At 38.6% G+C, this 19368-nt stretch overlaps 1 protein-coding gene across 3 annotated transcripts in view; it reads left to right on the forward strand.

The window, feature by feature from the left end:
* Window positions 1-19368, forward strand: part of NBEA (neurobeachin) — a 353050-nt gene that overhangs the window by 279162 nt on the left and 54520 nt on the right. For all 3 annotated transcript variants that reach the window (XM_082221535.1, XM_082221536.1, XM_082221534.1), the window contains 3 exons: window positions 7373-7513; window positions 14486-14605; window positions 18903-19055. In XM_082221535.1, coding sequence (XP_082077661.1) covers window positions 7373-7513; window positions 14486-14605; window positions 18903-19055 — 414 coding nt within the window. The remainder of the gene's footprint in view (window positions 1-7372; window positions 7514-14485; window positions 14606-18902; window positions 19056-19368) is intronic.

Consider the following 19368-nt stretch of genomic DNA (forward strand, 5'->3'; position numbering starts at 1 on the left):
ATTTCACTGTTGCTGTAAAGAAAAGTCCAAAATTGACAGCTATAAAATGCGGCTTCTGTTTTTTGTTCAATATATCCAATTGCCCACTTTAACCAACAGTGTTTTAGCGAACAATTACTGCACTGTATTTTCTTTACAATGCAGCATTTGTCATAGTTCCTTCCTTCATATTTAATTATGTATTTTAATTGAAAGTTTAAAAAGTTAACCAAAATATCAATCAAGGTGTTCTACCAGTGAGATATTTCAGACTTCTCAAGCTTTATTCAAGACATACACGAGGTCAAAGGTTGCATTTATTGTTTGACAAGTTGAAAAGCTAATGAAAGAGACTGTCATAGATACATATATTATCTCTGCACTAACAAACCATCAGGTGATCTGCTTCTTTTCACCTTGATTGGACCTTCCTGTACAAAATGCCACTAGGCATTCATACAAGGAGTATTTTTGCAACCTTTATGGTATGCTAGATTTCCTTTAAGAGTGGTACTTTAATGTGGTTTTCCTGTGCAAAATTGTATAATGCTGATTCCTAAAGTGCAATGAGTACATGACTTTGACATGCTGCATTGTCGCTACTCATTAAAGTGTAAATGGGTTTTTCCCCCCTTTTACTTCCAATCATGCACCCTGCTAAATAAAGTAGCTCCATCACCTACTGGGGAGGACTACTAATATTGACATATGTGAAGTACATCACACACGCCCATCTGCCGAAGGGAAAAATTATATTTTGTTAATGCACAAAGTGCTTGACTGGCAGAAGATAAGCATAACCACTTTCTTAAATTACTGTGCTGCTTTAAAGAGAAGGAAGTGATACCGCCTTAAGGTTTATAAATGTAATAACACAGCTGAATGCATGGAAGTGTGAGTTTTTCCAAGCAAGCAGTTCTTAATATAAGCAAATGTTTTTGATCAGGCAACAGACTGAAGCAGAAATTCTGTCTAAGCTCCATACACACACACACACACACACACACACACACACACACACACACACAGTGGTACCTCGGGTTAAGAACTTAATTCGTTCTGGAGGTCCATTCTTAACCTGAAACTGTTCTTAACCTGAAGCACCACTTTAGCTAATGGGGCCTCCTGCTGCTGCCGCACCACTGGAGCATAATTTCTGTTCTCATCCTGAAGCAAAGTTCTTAACCCGAGGTACTATTTCTGGGTTAGCGGAGTCTGTAACCTGAAGCGTATGTAACCTGAAGCGTATGTAACCCACGGTACCACTGTATCTATCTATCTGTCTATCTATCGATCTATATCTATCTAGCTAGCTATCTAGCTATTTCAGTGACAAAAGATATGAGCTAGATGTGAAAATGTTAAGATGCTGATTCTAAAGCGCTACCATGTTTGCATGAGATTCCATTCTGAGAGTAATCAAGCAAGTGGCAGTCGACAAACAGAGATGCTAACTGACCTCTACGAAAGGAAATTACAGGTGTACAGAAGCAGCATTTATCTAAATACAAGAGGCTGGGAACATTCAACAGCAGAATGTTGCAGGGGATTGGAGTAGATGACCCTTGGGTTCCTTCCAACTCTATAAGATTTTATGAAGGCAGCCTCCTTGCCTTCCCAATGAGTGCCTTTAGGCATCCACTTGCCCCTGTTGGTAGCAGAATGCTGACTTTGAGGAACTACGCAGTGGGATCCACTGATCCTACAATAAATTGGCCAGCGAAATGGTAAACAAGTACATCTATGCAGTGTTTTCTGTATTTCTCTGCAGAAGACTAAAGAGTCTGGGCAAATGGAATGTCAGGAAGTAAATAACAGCAATCTTCTGTTATATCAGTAAGAATATTTTTTTTGGGGGGAGCAGCTGACAGCTCTAGTTTCAGCAATCATTGTTAATTGCAGTATGGTACATAAATTACAAAATGACTACATTGCCTGGAACCTATAATTTGTAAGAAGTAACACTCTTAATTCTAATAGCATTATGTTTTAGAAACACTTTGCCTACGGTGAATAATCAAGTCCTGAATGAATATTTCCAGGCACATTTTTAGGGGGCGGAAAGAAACACTACGTTTTCAGTGGACAGTATCTTTAAACCTTGTGGAGGTGACTTACAAAGCCAGCGGCAGAGGTTCCCCTCTCCCCTTCTCGTTCCCTCAGCTTATAAAGCATATTTTAAAACAGATTTGGCACTTCCTGGGCTCTCTGGAGGCATGCCAACCCATAGTGCCACTGCAGAAGCATATTATGACATGGTGTTACATTCTTCTGGGAAGGGAGGGGAGGTGTCAACTTCTCCAGTGTTAGCAGCCATTTTTAATTGCCCGAGCGTATGCAGTTTCCTGATTCTTAGGATGCCTATTCATGGATGTACAGAGGGCAGGGCCAGTGCCGGTGGGGCTAGCAAGACAGTCACACTGTCCCCTTTTTCCATGCATAGCTTCTACACGTGGAGAACATCTGAACGGTCTCACCATTATATTGTTATCACAATAAGTAATAGCAAATCACAGTTATAGATAATAATAATAAAAAAATTTGAACCTCTCCTTAATGAAGAAGAGTCATAAGAATTGCTTCTATAGAAAAAAGAAATCATACTGTGGTCCTGTTTAGACATTGCTCAGGGGTAAACCTCTTTGTGCATTCTCTACTGTGCCTGTCACTAAGGAGAAATGTGAGCAACTAAACTGGGAGATCCTATGCTTATTTGAATACATTTGAATGACCCCATAAGATTATTTAACAAGCTCGTCCTTTGTTTCCCATTCTAGTAGGAAATAATACATTTTAGGCAAAAGTTCATCCTTATTTTGTAAGAGTTCTTTTTCAAATTGTGAGCTTTGGTCTAGAAATCCATTCTTTCTATCTAATATGTCGTGTAACTGGTGATATTGCAAACAGTCAGTAACTTGACTTCTTAAGCTTTCCATTGATTTCAGTTTGGGTCCGTCCCCACCCCCCGTAAAATTCAGCAATTCCCTGTAAGTCACCCATTGTCTGTCCATATTATCTCTCTTAATTGTAATTGCTTCAATGGGAGATAGCCATAAAGGTGTTTTTATTTCCAGCAGATTTTTTATATTTCTCCCAAACTCTATTCAAATTCTTCCTAATAATGTGGTTCATACAACTCTTATAGATTTTAGCCTTCCCATACCAGAGACATGAATGCCAACCAAATTTTAAGTCATTACCCTCTAAGATTTCTACATTGTCCAATACAATCCATTCTTTTAATCAGCACAAACAGGCTGTCTCACAATACATTTGCAAATCTGGCAGAGCAAAGCTCCTCTTTCTTTTGTATCTATCATAATTTTATATTTATTTATTGGCTTTCCTCCCTGCCAGATAAATTTAGAAATATATTTTTCCATTCTTTGAAGCAGCTTAAATTGTTTACAATTGGAATTGATTGGAATAAAAACAGCATTCTAGGCAGTAAATTAATTTTAATGGCTGAGATTCTACCTAACAGGGAGTTTCATTCTCTCCCATATCTCCAACTCTTTCTTAACCTCTTTCCACAATTTAATATAATTATTTTCAAAAAGGTTAAGATTTCTTACTGTCAGTCAAATTCCCAAATACTTAACTTTTTTGCCTATTTTTAAACCAGACATCCTTTCTAAAAAATATTTCCGCTGCTCATCCATGTTTTTTACCCAAAATTTTGGTTTAATCTGAGTGTATTTTGAGACCCGCCACTTCTCCAAACCTTTTAATTTCTTCTAAGGCTTTGGGAACGCTCTCCAAAGGTTGTTCTAATATTAACAGCACATCAGCAGCAAATGCCCTTAATTTATAGACGCTACGTGCCACCCCAATACCTTTGATTTCCCTGTTTCTCATGTTCTGAAGCAATATTTCCAATGTCATAATAAACAACAGTGAGGACAAGGGACAACCACTCTATTCCTATTAGTTAGTTAGTTAGTTAGTTAGTTAGTTAGTTGGTTAGTTAGTTAGTTAGTTATTGTTGTAATATGCCCTGGCACCTGCTGGTGAAGGGCAGGTAATAAATTTAATAATGATAATAATTAATAATAAATAGCAATCCACAGTAGTTCTAAATCTAACATCCATCTTTTAAGTACTTCGGTGAGGGTATTGGGCCTTGTTCCCTACATTTCTGACTTGACATTAGATTTCACAATACTTGTCTATAAATAATTTATGGGTTCATTTTAATTTTATTTATTTAGAGCATGTCTCTTCCGCTTTCTAGTCAAAATGTATCCCAGGGCAATTTCCCAGTACAATAAAACCAACCAAAGCAGTGTTCCCAGACTGTGGTCTGTGGACCACCAGTGGTCCACAAGCTTCATTTAGGTGGTCTGCAGGGTGTCTGTAGATTAGAGGTTGAAGTTGGGAACTGGCACATCCATCGCATTGAATAGTCATAATGATTTTTTTTAATTGTATTTTTATTGCTTCCTTTAATTCTCACATTATATTTCATTGTATTACAGTGTGAATTCTATGGAATGCAACAAAACACAATATAAAGTAAATACAAGAAGCCAAATAAAATAGAATAAAATTATACAGCATCTATCATAGCACATTACAATTGCTACAGTATGCAGAAGAAGTGGTCTGCCAAGATCCTTGGCAATTTTCAAGTGGTCCATGGGGGAAGTACTTTGGGAAACACTGGACTAAGGCCTATCACAATAAAAGGCAGCAGTTAAAAGCAGCAGTGAAAACAACTTCATACCCAGAACTTGTATCTTTTTTGTAGAGGTCATGAAACAGGGAAACATGCTAGTATTTTTTGTGTGCAAGGCTACGTGCCATCAAAGCCAGGAGTGAACCTCTCCTCTCATGATTCCGATCCCTGCTGTGATCACTAGACAGCATTCCTTTCCTGTTAAGACTAATCACAAACATATTTGAATAAAATGTTAGTTTGTTCTTTCAAGCCATATTATTCCAGATTCAGCAGCTGTTCTGGCAGCTATAGCGAAAACTGCAAAATCTTATCACACCATTTCATACCTATCTTGCACCTTGTCATATCAATAGGAAGGCCAATTTATTATTTCTACACTAAATAATTATTTAAGCAAATATTTTTACTGAAGGTATCTTGTGCAAACAACCCAAATAATTCTGGCCTGCCTTTACCGTACCCCATACTGAACTATAAAAGACCGAAAAGCTTGAGTAGCCTATGAAACCTGAGTAAAATAAAAAAATGTAAATGTTTATTTTATTGTTGTTCCAGTAGTTGGGAAGATGCCTGGAAAAGATTAAGAAATGGGTCGTGCTTTCCTTTCATGAATGTTTTGTGAGGTCTTGCAGTGCAATCTGCATCAGATAAGCCAGATCCTGAGGGATTACTAAAATATTTTACACACATGAGAAAGCTGTTAGCATACCCTTGACAAAGCAAAGTATTAAACAATCAAAATGTTTAGCGACGCCAAAATCTTGGTACAACATTGACTTAAGCTATAATTATCCACAAGGTAGAACCCCTATAAAATGGTAGGCAATTCTATTCTTTTTAATTTTTTTATTTATTTAACAGATACCTACCTCAAAAGAATCTGGAATTAAAGGAATAAACATTTGATTCATTCTCTATTGTCAATATGTTTTATTTCTCTATTTTTATAGTATTCACCTTGATTTAGGTTGGGGGATATACACACTTTGCTACTATGAACTTAAGGCATGAATAAGTAACCATGCAGCCCAACATGGAGTTTGCGCTATAAAACACATTTATGGTTCTGAGGTAAACATAGTAAGTAGGAAGAGGTGCACATATTTAAAGCAATTATTGTGTAAGAATGATAAAAGGAAAAAATATATATACCAAAGTATAATGGCTATTTTATATTTTGATTATGAAACGCTACTGCTGGGCTGGGAATCGGATTTGGACTTACTGGAGGAACCCCTCAGCTTGCTCCTGCCAGTTCAGCCTCGCAAGTGACTCAGACCTTCTCATTCAGTGCTCTTGTGGTACCCTACCGGCAGAGCACAGCAGCAGATTCCCCAAATGGGACCTCACGAGGACAGGATGGGATGGAGCTGGCCTAGGATCTGCTGGATCCCAAGCTGCTCTCCCAGCCAGCTGCCATCAGGCCTGATCCAAGTCCAGTGGCTATGGCAGTGATTGGCCAGGGTGCATCTGCATCAGTAGCTCTGGCACTTCACAGAGGCGCATGACGCCTGGGTCTGCAATTTGTAACGCTCTGGAGGTGTGCACTTGTAGTGCACCTGCGATGTATTATGGGTCCTTTGAAATAGATTTTTTATTTGTATTCATTTGACTTCTAAGTTAGGGAGGAATCCTAAGTTCCGGGGAAAGCCAACCGAGGGACCACTGGATCCTAGGGATCTCCTTGTCTGAGAGCAAAGAGACAGGTCCATGTGCAGAAAAGGAGATGAGCAGCTGGTGGGACTCTGAGTGGGCCGGGGGCAGGTTAGATCCATCACTTCCCACTTAATTTCTTAGCTTTTTATTAAGAGCTCCTCCTATGACACTCAGATTGCTAAAGTGGTAAGATGACTCTAGCAAAGGAAAAGGAAAAGCACGTGAGTAGAGTTGCGTATTTGGTTGTTCCCTTTGGGAGAAAACATGGAGGAATTGCGAGAGAAGCAAAAAGAAAATAAAAGTTTGGTAACATGAATTGAGCTTCTTGTGCTGGAGGGAATCTTCCACTGTTTGCCTTCTATAGTATATCACTGCAGCAATAGCTATAGGAAGAATTAGAATTGGGGCTTTCCTGTTTAGCACAAATAGGCAAGTAAAGGGGGGGTCTACTGCCTTTCCCTCTTGAGAACGTTTCTTTATGTGAAAACTGGCCGTCTTTGGAAGTGGCTGCTGTCTTTTCATACTGTGTACATATTCAAGAATTTCTGCTTAAGATCACCAAACACCACAAGGCCTTCTGTGTAAAATCTTTTCATCATGAAATGCGCATTACAAAGTACCCTGCCTGAACAGAAGTCACATTTCATTAGCTGTGTCATTACGGTGAATGACAAGAGTAACGTTACTTTGGTTTGAAAGCATCTGAAATGTAGGTTTAGATGTATATTTCCAGAATATATTGTTAAATTCACTGGGAAACTACCCCCTGCCCCCCCACCCTTTTTGAAATGGTCTTGAACTTTTGCAGACTTATGCCATATACATTTTTTTGGTTTTTAAAGCAGTCAAGTGTTTAGTAACTCAAGCCTCTGAAATAAAATTCCTACTCCTTCTCAAGCAGTCTGAACAAATTGTAGTATGAATTATCAACATTCGGGCTGCTGAATGTCATATATGGTGAATCCTTGTTAAAGAATGCAAACTAAAAGTGTGATATAGATTTCCAAAGCATTCTCCAGCTGTTCATATAGTGATGTATATGTATTCTCTTTGCAGCCCATCGGTGCTTTGAATCCAAAGAGAGCAGTCTTTTATGCAGAGCGCTATGAGACATGGGAAGATGACCAGACTCCACCTTATCATTATAACACTCATTATTCAACATCTACTTGTACCTTATGCTGGCTCGTTCGCATTGTAAGTATTTTTGTCGCCTCCTGTTCATTCAGTATTTTCACCTGTAAATCCAAATTCATTTTTTACTTTTATGAAACGTGGAATTACAGAATCCTCATCCATGAAATTTTTTCTGCTGTAACCACTTAGATGGCTCCCTGCTTCTGGGTAACCATGATAAGAAGTGAAATTGCAGTGGAGCAAGTAGATCAAGTAACCAAATCAACAAGGCTTTCTCTGATCCATAAGATTGGACCCTGATTTATGTGTGTGGATACCTGGTTTATTAACTTTGATATCTTTTTTATTGGCTTTAGGGTGTATTTAGGGTGGCGCTGTGGTCTAAACCACTGAGCCTCTTGGGCTGGCCGATTGGAAGGTTGGCAGTTCGAATCTGCACGATGGGGTGAGCTCCCGTTGCTCTGGCCAGGCTTCTGCCACAACCTATCAGTTCAGAAGCATACCAGTGCAAGTAGATAAATAGTTACCGCTGCAGCGGGAAGATAAACAGCATTTCCGTGGGCTCTGGCACTCATCACAGTCCTCCATGCGCTAGTAGCGGTTTATGGCCACAAGAACCTAGAAAGCTGTCTGTGGACAAATGTCGGCGCCCTCGGCTGCAAATCAGATGAGCGCCACACGCCATAGTCGCCTTTGACTGGACTTAACCATCCAGGGTCCTTTACCTTTACCTTTACCTTTTTGTTTTAATGGATAATGTACACAGCTTAGGGATTTTTAAAATATTAAGCGGCTTAGAAATGCAAATCAGTAAACAAGCCATTCTGAAGAACAGCCAGGTGAATCCCAGTGCTCTACTGCATGGTGGATGTATCCACTATGAATAGACAAGGAAGGGGGGAAAGCAACAAAAATACACCTCCATTGATAGGGAGGAAATCAATCACGCACTACTTCATCAGACTATGCACGATTACCACATTTGAGTTGGACGGACAAAACAGTTAATATGAAGCATATCGCAGCTGCGATTTTCTGTCATTTTGTCACCCACAGAAATGATGTTCTGTCATTGTATCTGCTCGTTCTCTTGGCATCAGTGGTAGCAGGCCCTACCAGTTCCTAGGCTGCCTTTCTTGATGGGTGGGCCATTGGCCTGATACAGCAGGCTCTTCTTATGTTCTCATGTTCCAGGCAAGATGGTTAGACACTTAGACCCCTAGACTTAAGCCAGGGTTTCATCAACTCTAGATCTAGGTCTAATAGGAAGTAATAGGCAGTTTACAAATCACCAGTTCCCCTAATTCAAGCACTTTTTTGCTGTGGATTGGAACTTGCCTCTCCCTTTGTACCCCCATGCACCCCTTAAATATGTTCAGGGGTTTCCCCAAACACTCCAAAGCAGATTTGGGGGACAAACTGGGGACTCGGGGGAAAGGAGAGGGAAGGGAAGTTCTGTTGCGGAGCCAAAAGTGCATGTGGTAGCATAAGTGTTCAGTGCAGCCATAGTTTTTTGGGATGTTCATGCCATCCTGAGTTGTCCAGCTTCCTAAAAATATAGGCATTTAAACCATAATGTCCACTATATTTGAAGGGGGGGAAGTACTATTGGCACAATTTATTCATGCGGATACCGCCTTGAAAATGCAATAAAATGTAGCCCAATTATAATTATGAAGTCTGATTCCGACTTTGAAGCGCCCCATTTTGTAATCAAGCAGGGTGGAACAGAGAGCTAGAGCTGGGTGTCATCTGCATATTGGTGACACACACCTGATGGCAGCTCCCAGCAGCTTTATGTGGATGTTTAATAGCCTGGAGGACAAGGTTCTTGACGTACCACGCATGCTCTATTTAGGGGAGACAAATCACAAGCCTGGGCTCACATGTAATGCTAAGCCAAGCCACGACTTAGCTCCTGGAAGCGCAACAACAGGATTGGGGGAAGAGCAAGGCAGGCGTAATTTTCTCTTAAAGCAATGGTTTTCTTTTAATCTCTTTCAAACGTAGCCATCTTTACCTGAACGTAATTATAATTAAATGATAAAAATTAAGAGGAAATATAGTGTGTGTTGATATGAAATTATTTTTGAAGGTAAGAACTAATGCCGAGGTTATATGATAAATGTAGAAGAGCCTATGTGTTGAGGCTAAGGATTAAAAATCCAAAAGATAGACACCATATGTTGGTCTAATGGGGCACCCCGTAGTGTTCAACTATGAAAGGCTTAATCCTTGACTATGAATTTTCTTGCTTTTGTGTTTGTCTCAGACTCTTAAATAATGTTGTCATGGAATTTAGGATTATACTGTAACATAATTGACTATAATTACCTTTTTCCTACTGCTTTTTCCTAATCCCCAGTTGCTTCTGATTTTAGAATCTCAGCTTCCCCCAATAAGCACCTTCGAAACAATCTTCAAATCAAAGTAAAGGTGCACAGAGTTTTATTGGGTTTTTAAAAGTACAACATAAATTTCAAGTATTCAGATTAATGGTGTGTTTTTTTAACACTAATGGGATATAAATTTTACTCTTATTGAACAGATTAATTGTTCTTTTAAAGCTTGCCATTTGTGGCATATACAAAATATTTTCTTATTTATTCAAAGGAGATATAATTAAAAACATGAACCATCACCAAGTTGCATATTTGGTAGTGCAGACTTAGCTATAGCTTTGTTTGGCCACTTGCCAGGCAATGGCAGTCTTTCTCATATTGGAGTAGGTGATTCCTCTCCATCACCATATCGCCTCCATAATCTAACCTTCATTAAAGGATGTAGGATTAAGCATCTGATATATTCCACTGTGAGGTTTAAACACGAACTAGTCCATCACTAGGGACGCGGGTGGTGCTGTGGGTTAAACCACAGAGCCTAGGACTTGCCAATCAGAAGGTCGCTAATTTGAATCCCCGCGACGGGGTGAGCTCCCGTTGCTCGGTCCCTGCTCCTGCCAACCTAGCAGTTCGAAAGCACGTCAAAGTGCAAGTAGATAAATAGGTACTGCTCTGGTGGGAAGGTAAACAGCGTTTCCGTGCTCTGCTCTGGTTTGCCAGAAGCGGCTTAGTCATGCTGGCCACATGACCCAGAAGCTGTACGCCGGCTCCCTCGGCCAATAAAGCGAGATGAGCGCCGCAACCCCAGAGTCGGCCACGACTGGACCCAATGGTCAGGGGTCCCTTTACCTAGTCCATCACTAGCCAAAGCCGGCAGTATTCAACACGAATCCTACTCAGCTTATACCCGTTGAAGTTAATGCCTAGCTAGAACCATGAGCAAGAACTCTCCATTATACAACAGGTCCCAGTAGCTATTGTTTATTCAAATATTTCTACCCTGCCTTTCCATGTGCATGGTTTTACATGAATAGGTCCAACATTAAAACATATGAGGTGTCAATAATATTTGGGGTGATTTCTCATTCTTGAGTCACCCCTGTTGGCATATGAATCAAGATCAATGAACCCTGCTGAACATGCTGTGATCTCTAGAGTTCAAGAGCTAGAGTTCTCAGAGAGCTTGGAAGCTCTTTATTCAAGAACAGTTATTCTAGTATAGCAATAGACACAGTAAATTGGATTGCTTTTTGCAAACTCAGGAGACAATCAGTAAAGGCTGTTGTTCCCACTATCAACTTCTTTAATCGCCTGGTCATGTAAGGCAGACCCTAATGTCTGCTTTGCTTGGTCAAACAAACTTTTGGAGCAGATGCAGGGTAAAAGAAGGTAGTGTGAGTTTTCTCCCTCCAATCAAAATCTGTTCCAACCGACTAAGATTAAATATGTGATGGGGTATTAAGTAGATGGGAGATGTGGACACATCTCCCATATTCCCATCCAGTGCCCCCTTTCTGCCCAATCCATGCTATTCATGCTCTGAGCAGATGTTCCTTCCAACATAGGGCCCAGGGGAATTTGGAGGAAATAACCTGCCCTTCACTTCACATTGCTGAACTGAACAGCACTTTCTAAAAATGTTTAAAGGAGGCAGTGGTTCATCCCCTCTTGAAAAAGATCTCCCTGGCCAGGACCTTGAGTGAGAGGCAGGGAAATGATGGTCTTCCAGAGTGAGAGCTGGGAGGAGCTACTGTCCTCTGTGGGTGGCAAGAGCTTAGAATTACAATTTGTATTTTTTGTAGCTGCTATTTTATCACATTACGGAAAAAGGATAATAATGTTATCATTCAAAAAGATCTCCATGGCTCAGAATAACAATTAGTGCCTAGTGACAGCTCCCAAAATGTGGAACTCACTCCCCATAGAAGTGCATCAAAACCCTCATTATAATTCCCATCGTTTGCTGACGATGCACCTCATTACCCTGTCCTTTGGCAGTTAAAGTTGTGTGAATTTTGTGGGCCCACCTCTATTGTTTCATGTACATCCTTTGGTTTCTTTAAAATTGTTTTATTGGATTTAAGTGTTATATGATTAAATGGTTGTACTAACCCAGCAACCTTATAATGAAGGGCGAATGAGAAATCTTTTATATAAATATATCAATGAGAAAAAGAGAAAATAAAATAAAAAATAAATGTTGGTGACTTGTGCAAGCTATAGGGGGCTGTCTGGGGAACATGGGGCCTCGTGCTTGCCCCACTATGCCCAGTGCTGGTGCTAGGCCCACATCCCATGTTGCAGTCACATAGGATGGCCCTATCAGGCCCCTGTACCTACAGCATGACCACTTCATGTCTTTTGTTGCCACAAAATAGGAAAGGGAGGATTTTTTTGCCTCTGAATTACGTAAGTTTCACAAGGCATTGCTTATATGCTAAATAAGTCTGTGAGTAAATGGTGCTCCTTAAAATATTCAGTAAACATTTCTGAAATACTCTCATAACCTTAGCCATTAACTGCACTTGACCGGCAGGTTATTTACAACCCGTAGTTGAAAATGCCTGACAATAAATTCTTACATTTGAACAAATTAGTGTGGGTAGTGTGTGCCTAAATTACTTGCGCTTGGAATGAAGTCCTCTGCCTAGACTCACACTGCTCAGACACAGTCATGTTCTCCATGTTACTTCCTGCTTGGCGTTGTATTTCATGTTCGTTATAAATCCAACCTTCCAGACTATACATTTTTTTGACTGGAGCTGCCTAATGTTTAGGGGATACTTTTCATTAGTTAATGAGCATAGCTGTTATTAACAGAACTTAATAGTTGCCATGGTAATTAATGCAGTGATATTAAAATTGTAATTATTCAGTTGTTCTCAATGAGGAATTTTTCATATAAGAAATGCTTTGGAGTATATCACTGTGAATTAATTCACATAACTATATAAAAGAAATGCTATTAGGGCTCTGCTAATTCATTCTAAAACATTTCATTCTGAGATTAAGGATAATCCTATGTATGTTTATTAAGTCCCGGTGTGTTCAATGGTGTTCATTCCTTAGTGGGCGTGCTTAGGATTGCAACCTTGGATTTAAGGTGAATTCTATGGCTTATGCAAGCAGTGAAAACATAGTCCGCTGAAGTGGTGCGGACTACAACTCCCAGCATTCCTGATTATTGACCAGGCTGGCAAGGTCTGATGGGAGTTTGGGTTCAACATCAGCAGAACCATAGGCTCCATATCCCTGGTCTACTGGGACCATCAGAATTGATAGAATATGGGTAAAATTGTTTATATTGTAGACATGGATACATGCCATCATTGAAGTCAGTACTGCACAGTGGAGTGGGGTGGCAGAACTCACCTGATCTCTTGACAGCTGCTGCTTACAGAGAAGAAGGAAGATTGATGTGGTGCTAACACGCTGTTGGAACCAATCCCATGCTCCTGCTAGTGTGTTTGCACCACATTGACCCCCCCTCCCTTGCCCTCCTTCCAGGTAAGCAACAGTGACTTGGTTGCCAGGAAGTCAGGTGAGCACCACAATGTTGTCGTTCCCTGATTTCAAGTCTGAAACTAACATATCAACAGTTCTTCTTACTGGGAACAAATTCCATTCAGCATTATTGCTGTTTTTCAGATCAGAATTGAGATATCTACTTCCTTTAGAGTGTGGGCAAAAACATTGCTGCTTTAATTTCTGATGGCCAAATGGTTGCATGTGGCTTAAATATAAGTTCTAGTCTTTATCATCTGATTCTACACAGTGAGCTAAGGGCATCATAATCTAGTCACGTTTTGCATCTTCCTCACCCATTTTTTTTGTGCGTTACTCATTGTATAGGAGTTTTTTGCCGGCTAACTCCTCTTTCCATATGTAGCCCTTGTAGGCAACAGTCAACACTTGTGAGAGCTAGCTAGGAAGAGTCTTTTTTATTTTATTTTATTAATGGTGGAGGGCAGCCTAGTACCACATATGAAATGGTATGGGGATTTAGCTTTAATTTCTTATTGAACATCTAAACAAAAAGGTTTTAATGATACAGTTCTAGGCTGCATTTAATTACACATTTTGTTTGAACATATTTAGTTTGAGTAGCATCCTGCCAAAATTAAGCACTTCTCATTTTTCCTTCATTAGGGAGTTGAGTGAAGGCTTAGATCTCTCATCCTGAAAATAATGGAACTTGTAACATGTTTAATTTTTATGAATCATTTCTTTGTTGAAGGCTTGGTATAATTTACTCTTCATCATATTTATTCATATATATCACACAAAAAATAAAATATATGGGAAGTTCTCCAAAGAGCAGTGGAGTTTAGTCAATGAAATAGATAGAGATATTACTGGAGTATTTTGGAAGACTGGTGTGTGTGAAATAGACTGTAATACTCCAGTCTCTTGATGACATTATTCTAATATAGAGCCAGCACATCATTTGTTGTAATCCTTCCATTCTAGGATTCAGATGCTTTTGGGTTATTAGTAGCAATAGTTGCATCAAGAGATTAAGCATAAGCAATGTATTAGTGTGAAGTGCTGATTAATTCTTTATTAATTCTTCCCTTAATTAATTTTAAATATTAAGCCTAGAAGGCACTCAAATTATGAAGTTGTTTTGGATTCCTTTGCTTATTACATTTGTATTCATTTTTTATTTTTTATTTTAATTTTGTGGTAGGAACCCTTTACAACATTCTTCCTCAATGCAAATGACGGAAAATTTGATCACCCAGATCGAACCTTTTCTTCAGTGGCAAGATCTTGGAGAACTAGCCAAAGAGACACTTCAGATGTGAAGGTAGGATTATTTTTTTGTTACATATGCATGCAAAATAATTGAGTAACTGTTATTGTTATTACATGCTACAAATAAACAATCGACTCGTGCATTCCTGAAGTTCTGTTTCACATAAGAGCAAAAAGAATGGCTGCTTTAGACTTCACTGCTCTAAAATGCCATTTTTATATACAATGAGAAATAAAGACTCTTCCAATATTTGAGTGCTCAAAAGATCTTTTGTTCTTGCAAAAAAACCCCACAACCATTCTAATTTAAATCAAATAATCACAAGATAGAGAAAAGCCCAATAAATTTTCTTTCCTGCTGTTAACTCAATATTTGGCCCATTCCATAAACAGAGCAAGATTGCATTTGACCTTAAAGTGTCATATTGTTATAGCTTGCTGAGCTCTGGCTTTGCATTGCCTGGGGCAATTAATAAAGCATTAATGACAAGACACATTTAAAATGTATGCTTTTCTGTAAGCCTTGGCTTTTACTTGACTATGCCTGGGGATATTATGCAACAGTACACATTAGATTAAACCAATATCTACACAATACGTAGAAACAGCCAGCGAGCAGGGTAATTTCACAATTGTGATTATACCTCCATTGTTCTATAGAAAGGTTTTTTATGTTTGAATACTGAAGCCTACATTCTTGCTTTATTTTAAGAAGTGTCCTCTCCTGATTACCCGTTAATATGATAGATTCCAAACTACATGAAAAGTGCTAGTAGCCCATTGTTTGATTTTAGATCTTTTCTGATTGTGTCTTGCTATTAAATATTTACAAAAGAAATCATATTTATATTATCACAAGGCACTCACTCTTATTTGAAACAAGAATAGAAACTTGGTTACTATTTCTTTCTTTTTTAAAAAGCACATTGCTGGAGTCTTTTTAAAGGCATTTACGATCTCAAAATCCATTTATACTGATGTTACTAAGAGTTACATTATTTATGTATTGAATCTGCTTTGACTTAGGAGAGAGAGAGAAATAATTGGCTGAACAAAAAACCACTGGTAAACTCATAAACTCTTACCAGGTACTTGCCATGATTTGATTCCATTGGAAACCAATGTCATTTGGTATGTCATCAGCTTTGTAAAGAAAACAATGCTTTTTGATCAGGATCAGCTGACACATTAAATAATTCACTTATGCATATTTCTTTGGGCTAAAAGCCCTAAGTTTTGTTTGCTTTCAAAATGTGCAGTTTTGCTGAGACTGAAATGCATCGTTCTTTCATCAGAACTTTTTGTTTCCCTTTCTATTGTTTTAGTTGAAATGTCTCTGAATCTATAAACATCCATAGTATCTGCCAGACCACTTTGCCAGGCCATTTTGATGCACTTACATTGTGCTATTTGGTTTTGAAATGTATAAATATATGTTTGAAGTACTCAAAGGCAACTTTGTGATCTTTAGTATATTGGGATCCTGACCCAATATGTGATTGTCATACTGGACAAGATTGCAAAAAATCAAATACATAAGATAATTAAAGACTAGATTATTATTTTTGTTCTTTCATAGATAGATAGATAGATAGATAGGCAGGCTTTATAGGCTATATAGGCTATATAGGCTTTCTTAATTTCCAAAGTTGTTGTCAACTTTCATCTTATCTACATTCCAAGGACACAAAAGCCTGTTGAATATCTACCCTGAAAGGCATCCAGACTGTAAGGCTAGACTGAATGTTTGTAGATATATGATGATAGTTGTTGAGGCTGTTGCAAGCACCAGACGTCTTGTTCCACTGGTACAGAATGTAAAGTGACAATAGATGCCAAATGTTGTAGTTTTGCTTAGCGTTTGGAAGGCATGTTGACCCTGTAGTTAGGCACTATCTTCAGGTAGGAAAAGATCTTCTTCCTCCATCCCACCCCCTTTTATTCATGAGAGGTGAATTTCCATGTTTAAAATTAAACAGCGAAAGCTTACTATCCCAATCTAGATATAAAAAAACAACAACAAGCAATGGTTTGCTGTCATGAGAAGTAGTACGCCTACACCTCAGTCTTATACCTTCTCTCCTCCCTTCCAAACCAGGGGGAGAAAATAAGAAGCTTTTCATTATGCTTTACAACAAATATCAGTTGCAGTTTTGTCAAAAGCCATGTTTAGTTCTCAAAACAGAAAGCTCGCTTAAGAACTATAATGCACTGAAACTACTGTTCTGCCGCATGTGAACAAAATGGCAAACTACTGTTTGTTGCAAACCACTTCTAATCTACTCCCTTTGTGTGGGAGGGGAGAAAGGATCCCAAGGTTTTTATAAAAACAAACCGTTACATCTGAACTGGGTCAGTGTGTTTGCACTGCTTAATTTTCAAATACAGGTATTAAAAGATGCCATATTTGACAAATTTGTGTAACAGCACAGAAAGGAAAGTGCTGCCAAAAAGGGTTTATTTTTGCCTTTCTTGAAACATTGACCTTTCCCTGTAGTAATCAGTACAAAGCAAAAAATGAATACTAGTGGAATGATCCTTTAGCAAACACTCCACTTGAAAATGACCCTAACTTGACCATTTCATTTTTCACATTTGCTAGCACCTCCCCCCCACCTCCTTTCAATTTGTATAATTTTGGCATCCAAAGAATAGAGTGCTCAAGAACTAATCTTCTCTAATGCTTCTCAAACATGTTACATTGCACTTGGACAAGAGTATGTCGATGTCAGAAAAGGTAGCTATGACAAAATGTCATTAAGGTGACAGATTGTAAATTAATATAGTTAATGGAGGTTCTTATAACTGAATGACCACCCCTCCTCCCCCAATATAAGGTGATTGTTGAATTAATGGATACCCAGGGATCAGATTTTTGGGGGGAAAGAAGGAAACTGGCAGAGGTGGGGGTGGTGAGGGAAACAGCTTTAAAACCCTGCAGTGAATTACATTAGAAAACTGAAAACGTCTGTATTGGATTTTATTTCAGAGGGAGGCCATAAAATGGTGTACTCCTGGCAAAACATATTAAACTGAAATGTCATCTTTGAGGCTTATAGTATCCTATTATGTTAGTGTTAATAGTGGCCTTCTATAACACCAAGTTTTAAAGTTTAATTTTTCAGCAGCTTGAATTTATCCAAAGCTTGTAAATTAGAAAATGTAGTTTGGCATTTTTTACCTCATACAAAGATATAACACATGTAATACTATTAACAATACCTTTGGGTTTTAGCATAGCTATTAAAATAAACTAGAGATCATATTTAAAGACATAAAATGTCTGGTATAATATTCATTTTTGTCCTTTTAAAAGTTCCTGGTAGCTTTATTGCATTGTTCTTTATTTCAGAAGAAATAAAGAAGGCTAAGCTACTAAGACCACAGGAAAAGTAGCTGCTTATTAAGTAACAGAAATCTTAGTTATTTGAGCGGATATGAGAATTCAAGGGGGACAGGAAAGGTTCCATCTTGTGAAAAGTCACATAGAATTATCGGGTTGTTGTCCAGGAACTTTTAGTGTTCTGTAAACACTTCAGCTTCTGGAGTATGTACTTTAACAATAAGTAGGACATATCACATGGACACTGAAATTATAGTTTGGCAAGATCCATTAAATTTAGGCACTTTAAAGTCCCAGCTGTTTTTCTAGAAAACTTGAGCTAAAATCTCTCATGTGCTTACATCTCTCACATTCAAATAAACCCAAGTTTAATAGTATACACACTGCATAGTCCCTAGTCTTACATATTTTAGGAACCTTGTAAGGTTGTAGAATGTGATATCTTTATTGAAAAGTTTTATTGTTGGCTAATTCTTTATACACCCTTATTATTGTACATTAGGGATGGGGAATCTGTGCTAGCCAGATGTTGATGGCCAACAGATCCCATTATTTCTGGTCATTGGCTGGTTCCCATGGGAGCTAGAGCCGAACAGGCTCTGCAGTACCACAGGTTCCCCATTCCTTCACACTTTGAAGTCTGGGAGTCCACAGGCAATCATGCTATTACCTGTGGAAATCTGTTGTTGTACACAATAAAAGGAAAGTTAGATCAAGCAGCAGCCTGGGTCAGGGTAAGGCAGCATCATATTCTGATATGCCTCTGCACACAGCAATATTTCTGATTATATTAGTTTATTTTAATGAAGGTTATCTAAGCAATGGCCTCTGTAGCAGAATGGAACTGAGACGGTTGCTGCATCTATTATTGAGTAATTAAATGATTTGTATTAAAAATTAACTTAAAGGTATAATAGCATTGAAAATTAAGCATAAGGACAAGGTTGCAAAAGTTCTTGAATAAATTCTGTCTACAGAAACAGTGTGTTTGTTTCTTCCACTACAGGAGTTAATTCCAGAATTCTACTACCTACCAGAAATGTTTGTCAACAGTAACGGATATAACCTTGGAGTGAGAGAAGATGAAGTTGTTGTGAATGATGTTGAGCTTCCCCCTTGGGCAAAGAAGCCCGAAGACTTTGTGCGCATCAATAGGATGGTAAGAAGGCTTTTAGTTAAGCTTGAGTAACAAGTTCCATGATTTAACAAGCTGGCACATCACTAGCTTTTCACCTCCGCAGGGCAGAAGTTGAAAATGGGAGGAAGAAAAAAGCAAATGGAAGAAGTGGTTGATTGTATCCACCCTATATTTGACAGCATATACATTTTATACAGTATATTTTAAATACTTTCCCTTCAACAGGGATTCATAATGAATCCGTGATCACTGCTTGGATGCCCCTTGGATGCCACTCTGAACTTTCTAAATAAAGAACAGGAGATTAGTGTAATAAATAAAATAAAATCTGTTC

Source organism: Podarcis vaucheri (assembly GCF_965113315.1).
Source record: "Podarcis vaucheri genome assembly, chromosome: 4".
Lineage (NCBI taxonomy): Eukaryota > Metazoa > Chordata > Lepidosauria > Squamata > Lacertidae > Podarcis > Podarcis vaucheri.